Source organism: Protobothrops mucrosquamatus, unplaced genomic scaffold (assembly GCF_001527695.2).
Source record: "Protobothrops mucrosquamatus isolate PMUCROS unplaced genomic scaffold, P.Mucros_1.0 scaffold5975, whole genome shotgun sequence".
Taxonomy (NCBI): domain Eukaryota; kingdom Metazoa; phylum Chordata; class Lepidosauria; order Squamata; family Viperidae; genus Protobothrops; species Protobothrops mucrosquamatus.
The window spans coordinates 11,799-19,827 of record NW_015391814.1 but is presented as its reverse complement, the minus strand read 5'-3'; the positions used below and the strand labels follow the sequence as shown (position 1 = coordinate 19,827).

General features: G+C 51.2%; 1 protein-coding gene across 1 annotated transcript; it reads left to right on the top strand.

Annotated features, from left to right (window-relative positions):
- Positions 1-604: 604 nt before the first annotated feature.
- Positions 605-7,450, top strand: SIRT4 (sirtuin 4; the record flags this gene model as incomplete). Its single annotated transcript, XM_015829370.1, has 3 exons — positions 605-1,113; positions 5,011-5,305; positions 7,301-7,450. Coding segments are annotated over 3 exons (954 nt in total), but the record flags the coding sequence as incomplete, so codon positions are not given.
- Between the last annotated feature and the right edge of the window lie 579 nt (positions 7,451-8,029).

Genomic DNA, 8,029 nt, shown 5'->3' with positions numbered 1-8,029 from the left:
CTGTGGGCATGCGTATCATCGCCCCAGTCCTAGGCCTTCAGCTGGGTTTTATAAAACCTTTTCTCTTTAGGCCTCCACCACCATGTGCAAAAAAAAAAAAAAAAGGTTCAATCAGTCAATTTCAACTTGGGGGGGGGGGGAAAGTTCTTGCAAAGTTGGAATTGATTGATTGAACTTTTTAGTCCCACCCAGTCTGCCATTACCACTGCAGCCATGCCCACCCAATGGGCCACACCCACCCGGCACTTGACGATGCATAAGTGGGTTTTGGGTTGCAGTTTGGGCACTCGGTCTCTAAAAGGTTCGCCATCACTGACTTAGACTTATATACTGCTCCATAGTACTTTACTACCCTCTCTAAGTGGTTGTACAGAGTCAGCCTTTTGTCCCCAACAATCTGGGTCCTCATTTTACTGACTTCAGAAGGATGGAAGGCTGAATCAATCTTGAGCTGGTTGGGCTCGAACTCCTGGAGTGAGCAGTGAGTTAGCCTGCAATATTGCACTCTAACAACCACGGTTCTAAAAAAAATGTCTAGGGCAAAAAATGTCGCCTTGAATAGTTTGGAAACCTTGTTTTCCCCCCCTCTGTTCTGTCTTCCCAGATGGAGTTTCTTCCAGCCCTGAAAGGCCGGGGAGGATGGCTGGTTCCTGGACTCCACCGCTGGGCCTCCCATGCCTCCGTGCCCCAGGCTGCCCCCTCCCTGGCTTTCGTTCCAAACAGCCCCCCTCCGGACGCTGGGGCAATAGAAAAACTCCAGATGTTCGTTCTTCACTGCCAGCGGCTCTTTGTCTTGACCGGAGCAGGAATCTCCACCGAATCCGGCATCCCGGACTACCGCTCTGAAGGCGTGGGCCTTTACGCCCGGTCTGACCGGCGGCCTCTCCAGCACGCCGAGTTTCTCCGCAGTGCCTCAGCCCGGCAGAAATACTGGGCCAGGAACTTTGTGGGGTGGCCCCAGTTTTCCTCCTTTCAGCCCAACGCGGCACACCGGGCTCTGAGCAGCTGGGAACAGCGGGGGAGGCTGCACTGGCTGGTGACCCAGAACGTGGACGCCCTCCATGCCAAGGCCGGCAGTCGGCGCATGACTGAGCTGCATGGCTGCACGCACAGGTGGCGAAGGGGAAGGGGGTGCCAAGCCTGACAGGGAAAGCGCATGGCATTGCAGCTGCCTGGCACATCTGCATTTCAGGCCCCAGCACTGGCGTGGCCCTGTGGCGCCGGGTCCAAGTGCAGCTGAAAGCTGGGGGGGGGGGCTTCCCTTGGGCCTCTGGATGGCCCCACTCAAAATGGGACGGCATTTAGGATGAGCAGTCTGGCGAGCTTGGTGGGCCGTTGACAGCTCTCCAGCATTTCTGCAGGAGTGGTCCTGCCATAGGGCAGAAGCAGCCGGAGTGGGCAGCAACTTGCCCTCCGGCACTCCCGGCCAATTCTTCCTGCTGGAGGTTGGAGCTACCTGACTGCCTTCCTGGGTGGTGGAGGACACGATCCTCCTGCGCATAGCTGCAACTGCTAACCATTTATTATAATATCTGTGGGGTGTGCAGGTCTGCGAGGAACAAATGTTGTCTTGCCAGTCTAAGCAGACATGTCCTGCTCACCCCACAGGTTCCTTTGCCAAAGAGAAAAGGAGCCGTTTTTGTGATAGGATACAGAACGAATCAAACGAAAGAAGAATTTAATTCTGCTCATAGGTGGCAACGTTTTAAACTATATTGGGAACATCCCCGGTGTTAGAAAAAGAGGAAGCGGGGGAGTGCTGTGTGCTGCTTTCTTACATGGGAAAACAGCATAACCGCTTGGCAGCCATCATATGCCAAGACTGCAGGAGTCGAATCGGTTAATTCGTGATTTGACATAATAATAATAATAATAATAATAATAATAATAATAATAATAATAAGAAGAAGAAGAAGAAGAAGAAGAAGAAGAAGAAGAAGAAGAAGAAGAAGAAGAAGAAGTAGTAGTAGTAGTAGTAGTAGTAGTAGTAGTAGTAGTAGTAGTAGTTGGAAGGGACCTTGGAGGTCATCTAGTCCACCCCCCTGCTCAGGCAGGAAACCCTATACCATTTCAGACAAATGGCTGTCCAGTCTCTTCTTAAAAACTTCCAGTGTTGGAGCATTCACCGCTTCTGGAGGCAGGTTGTTCCACTGGTTAATTGTTCTCACTGTCAGGAAGTTTCTCCTTAGTTCTAGGTTGCTTCTCTCCTTGATTAATTTCCATCCGTTTCTTCTCGTCCTGCCTTCAGGCGCTTTGGAGAATAGCTTGACTCCCTCTTCTTTGGGGCAGCCCCTGAGATACTGGAAGGCTGCTATCCTGTCCCCCCTCGTCCTTCTCTTCGTTAAACTAGACATACCCAATTCCAGCAACCGTTCCTCATATGTTTTAGCCTCCAGTCCCCTTTGACTGTCCTTCCCCGAGTTCAACAGGGTGGATTTTAACTATCTCATAACAGAAAAGTCACCCAAATCAAGAAGCCAGGAAAAAAATGGGGCTTCAGGGTTTGTGGGAGGGGGTCTGGGGCCAGCAGGAAGCAAGGGATGAATCTGCAACAGTGCTGGGGGGGGGCTACAGAGCTTAACCTTGCCTGTCCTCCAGACTGAGCAGAGAGGGACTTCCATGGTTCCCAGCCAGGGATGATGGCAGAGGCTTTCTCCAGAAGGGTCCTTCACAGTCCCCATGAAATAAGGATAGATTATTAAATGTACGAGGGTAATTCGGAAATAACCCCCCCCCCCTTTGGGTTATCAATGACAGACACTCGCAGATACAGAACTTTCATTATACACATTAGAAAACTACAACATTACATTACTTTTCGACATAATCGCCATTCAAACTGAGGCACTTGTCATAAGATCTTACAACGTTTGAAATTCCTTAGTCGTAGTTGCTCAGTGCAAAATCTGGGCTAGGGGGGGGGGGGGTATGATCAAAAACATCCCAACGGAATTGCTTCAAAAGTCCGAAAATTCAGATGAGCCATCCATAACAAGCGTCGGGGCCTGTTGACTTCTGTTGTGTTGGTTCACGATAATGCTCACCCGCACACGGCTAGACGCACACAAGAACTTTTGAAGCAGTTCTGTTGGGATGTTTTTGATCACACACCCCCCCATAGCCCAGATTTGGCGCCGAGCGACTAGGACTAAGACATTTCAAACTTTGTAAGACGTTACGACAAGGGCCTCAATTTGAATGGCGACTATGTCAAAAAGCAATGCAATGTTGTTATTTTCTAATGTGCATAATAAAAGTTCTGTATCTGCGAGTGTCTGTCATGGAGGTTTATTTCCGAATTGCCCTCGTATTTTGAGCAGCGAGGACCTAGCATGGTCCAGCTATAGAAAAGGGGTGATCGAGGGGACACCTCTGAGCTGGCATGAGTTGCGATGCCCATTCCTCATCTAAGAGGGAAGACTAGTATGCCTAGGACAGGGGTAGGCAACCTTGGCTCTTTTATGACTCGTGGACTTCAACTCCCAGAATTCCTGAGCCAGCCATGCTGAGGGGAAATGGAGAGGTTTCCAAGCTGAGCCATGCTGGCTCAGGAATTCTGGGAGTTGAAGTCCATGAGTCATGGAGGGGGCCATAGTTCCCTCATGCTGGCTCAGGAATTCTGGGAGTTGAAGTCCACGAGTCATAAAAGAGCCAAGGTTGCCTACCCCTAGCCTAGGATGACATTGATTTAGCTCAAATTCAGCTTCGCATGTGATGTGAATCCAGCCCATTGTGGCCCGTAAACCAAGATTTATAACTTGAGTAGGAAGGCTGCACCCAACTAAATTATGGTCTGCAAAGCACAGATAATAACCTCCTTTCTGCAGCCCTTGAAGAGTCTGGGTCAAAGGTTGGCATACCTTGGGAGGTTCTCCCCAATTACCCCCTGCCCCCTCCTTGGCAAGTGTGGGCCTCAGGATCCCACCAGATCGTCCTTGAGCTAATGGAAGTTGTGTGCTCCTGACTTAGGGTGTTTTGGGAACCCAGCCATCGTCATAAATCATGGCTTTATTTCGCGGTTTGTGTGTGAAGTCTCTCCTGTTCTTCCATATTCACCCAGCCGGGCTTCTTCTCTGGGCTTGAAAACTAAGTGGGGGTCAGGCCTGGTCACCACTTGGAGGGAGGCCAGGAGCGAACCTTGAGAAATTTCTGCTGGGCTGCAGAGTTGAAAAGGGTCCTGGAGCAAGGCAGAGGGCAGCGAGGCAAACCCACCGGCGCTCTTGAGAAGAAGACAACCCACCAGCATCCGTCCTTGGAGTCAGTGGCAGCTGAGCTCGGCTCAGAGGCGTCCTCTGGGTAGAATGCCAGAGGGCTGGTGGGGTCTGATCCTGTCCCTCCGTGGCAGAGTTCCAAGCCTTTTGCTGCGGGGGGGGGAGCCAGACAATGCTGACCCCCTACAGCAGTGGTTCTCAACCTGTGGGTCGGGACCCCATTTGGGGTCGATCGACCATTTCATGGGGGTCGCCAAGCAAGGCTGTCCGCCATTTTTTTTGTCCGCCATTTTTTTGTCCGCCATTTTTTCCCCCTTTTCCGGCGGGTCCCTTTCCTCCCTTGGGCTGGGCCAGCTGGTGGTCGGCCTGCTCCATCTCTGCCACTTGCCAGCTACGCCTCAGCCGGCGCAGGGGGCGGAACCACGCATGTGCGGCGCTCCCGGGTAGGGAAAGTCCTTGACGTACGACCGGTTTAGTCCTCGACTTACGATCAGTTTAGTCCTCGACTTACGACCGGTTGGGGTCACGGCATTAAAAAGGTTGAGAACCACTGCCCTACAGGCATTTTAGTTCCCAGGAAGTGCTTGCAGCAGGAAAAAAAGAATAATACCCTTTTCCCTGGCCTAAATCTTTCACTTGAAGCCTTGACCTCAACTTCTTTTCTGTTTTCTCATTTTATTTTCTTATGTTCTATTGGGGTGGGGGGTGTTTAGCTGCTAGGAATCGCAAGAGGGTCCCTTCCTTCCCCCCCCCGTCCCGGCTTAGAAATCCTGAGCCTTGAAAGCCTCTTTCTCCACAGGGTCATGTGCCTCAACTGTGGGGCCCGGGTCTCCCGTGAGCGACTCCAGGAACATTTTGAGGCTTTGAACCCCACGTGGACAGCTAAGGCCCACGGCGTGGCCCCTGACGGAGATGTCTTTCTGCCGGAAGAGCAGGTGCGCCATTTCCGTGTCCCACCGTGCAGCAAATGTGGTGGGGTCCTCAAGCCAGATGTGATTTTCTTTGGGGACAACGTGTGCAAGGAGAAAGTGAACTTGGTGTACCAGCGTCTTGAGGAGTCCGATGCGGTCCTCGTGGCCGGGTCTTCCTTGCAGGTATGTGCGCAAATCTGCCTCTTGAGATGCCCGGCAAGGGGGTGTCACCATGCAGGCTGTCTCAGCCTTCTCCAGCCTGGGTATGGATGATCTGTGAGACAGGGCCTCCAAAACAGGTTAGTCTCCCCAAAATCTGGACTGTATCACTCTCTGGTTAGATCAGGGGTAGGCAACCTTGGCTCTTTTATGACTCGTGGACTTCAACTCCCAGAATTCCTGAGCCAGCATAGCATAGCTGGCTCAGGAATTCTGGGAGTTGAAGTCCACGAGTCATAAAAGAGCCAAGGTTGCCTACCCCTGATCTAACCAGAGAGTGATACAGTCCAAAGTTGCCTACCCCTGGGTTAGTTGATGGGGTGAATGGGGCCATTGATCTAGAGCAGTGGTTCTCAACCTGTGGGTCGGGACCCCATTTGGGGTCGATCGACCATTTCACGGGGGTCGCCAAGCAAGGCTGTCCGCCATTTTTTCCCCTTTTCCGGCGGGTGCCTTACCTCCCTTGGGCTGGGCCAGCTGGTGGTCGGCCTGCTCCGTCTCTGCCGCTTGCCAGCTACGCCTCAGCCGGCGCAGGGGGCGGAACCACGCATGCGCAGCGCTCCCGGGCAGGGAAAGTCCTCGACTTACAACCGGTTGGGTAGTCCTCGACTTACGACCGGTTTAGTCCTCAACGTACGACCGGTTTAGTCCTCGACTTACAACCGGTTGGGTAGTCCTCGACTTACGACCGGTTTAGTCCTCGACTTACGACCGGTTGGGGTCGCGGCATTAAAAAGCTTGAGAACCACTGATCTAGAGCTTTGTCTTGGAAATCTGATGTTTTGAGGGTGCTAAGGCAATGTCACAGGAATACAGTCCTGGTTCTGAGCATTATAATGGGTCTTACCTATTTTCCAAATGGTGCCAATCTTTAGTCATCCTAACCCCGGCACATTGGTGACTGTTTCTGTCTATCTAATTCCCTCCTTCCTGCTATAACAGCCTCAAGTCCCACCTCACCCCACACCTTGCTGACTCTTCGTGGCTCCCGAGAAGATGAGTCCCCCTGGGGAGAAGGCAGAGCGACACCCCGGGGCTTTTTTTTCTGCCAGTGGTCCTCTCTGGAACAAAGCATGAGAAGCTATGAGAAACTGGGTTCAGGCTAATCCTTAATGGAATATCATGGTCATACTTGAGTAACTTTTATTGTTACTCAATAAAACCTGGCTTAGGTCATCTTCTTTTTCTTCTTGTGCCATATCCGTTATCGGACGTTGGCGATCATGTTGGCAATCCTGTTTTTATCAGCAGCCGAACGAAAAAGTGCTGCTGAGTTTTGTCCAAACCTGTCCGTTAGATTTTGAAGCTATGATGTTCTTCTTCTGCCTGGACCTCGTTTGCCTTCAATCTTTCCCTGGAGGATTAAATGGAGTATGCCGTATTTTTCTGGGTGTCGCATCACATGTCTGAAATATTCTAATTTTCGTTTTTTAATTGTTTTGATGATTTCCCTTGGCTTTCCCAGGCAGCTGATCACCTCCTCATTTCTGATCTTGTCAACCCAGCTTCTACATAACAGCTGCCTGTAAATCCACATTTCAAATGCTTCTAGTCTCTTCAGGTGGCCTTCTGTCAGAGACCCACTCTCTACTCCAGGACCACTATCTTCTAGGTCTCTTAATCCATGTTCCACACCCTCGCAGATACCCCAAGTCCAGCTTAATAGTGTTCAGCTATCTAAACCGGTGTTTCTCAAACTCAGGAACTTTTAAGACGTGTGGACCTCAACTCCCAGAATCTCTCAGCCAGCATGGCTGGCTGGAGGATTCTGGTCCACACACCTTAAAGTTGCTGAGGTGGAGAAACACTGCCTAATCCTTAACCACAATTGGCCCAAGGTTGTGCGGGCTGAGAGTCTTGGTGTCCTATGTCAGCACATGCAGAGGGCACCCCGTTAGGGAGAGCTTGTCAGCCATATGCTTCACTTCATCTGACAAATGTTTCTTTTGTGTCTGGCAGGTCTTCTCAGCTTACAAATTTGCCCTTGCTGCCCGGGACAGGAAGCTGCCGATGGCCATTGTTAACATCGGCCCCACGCGGGCCGATTCCTTAGCTTCTTTAAAGCTGAATTCCCGCTGTGGGGCACTGCTGCCTTCGATTCTCCTTTGAGCGAGCTGGTGGGGCATCCAGACCAGTAAAGATTCAAGGGTAATTGTGGGGATGCTGTTGAAGGGGGCTGGTTTGAGGTCCAGGGGGGTTGAGTGAAATACCATCAAGATAGCCAGAAGGACTGAAGCTGGTAAAGTTGTCTACGGGCTAGAAAGAGCTTTGTAGAAACACAGAACATGGAATCATAGGATTGGAAGGGACCTGGGAGGTCGTCTAGCCCAAATCCTGCCCATGACAGGAGGTCCTATGGCATTCTGGACAAATAGCTGTCCAATCTCTCCTTGATAAACCTCCAGTGATGAACAACCACAACTTCTGGAGGCAAGCTGTTCCATTGGTTAATTGTTCTCACTGACCGGACGTTTCTCCTTGGTTCTACGGCAGTTGAATCTCTCTTTAATGATCTCTCCCCCCCCCCCCGCCCCATTTCTTCTTGTCCTGCCCTCAGGTGCTTTGGAGAACAAGTGAATCCTCTTCTCCCTGTGACAATCTGTCAAGTACTGGAAGACTGCCATCATACCACCTCAGACTTTCTTTCTCATTGTTAAATAGGACATACCCAGTTTCCTCAGTCGTTCA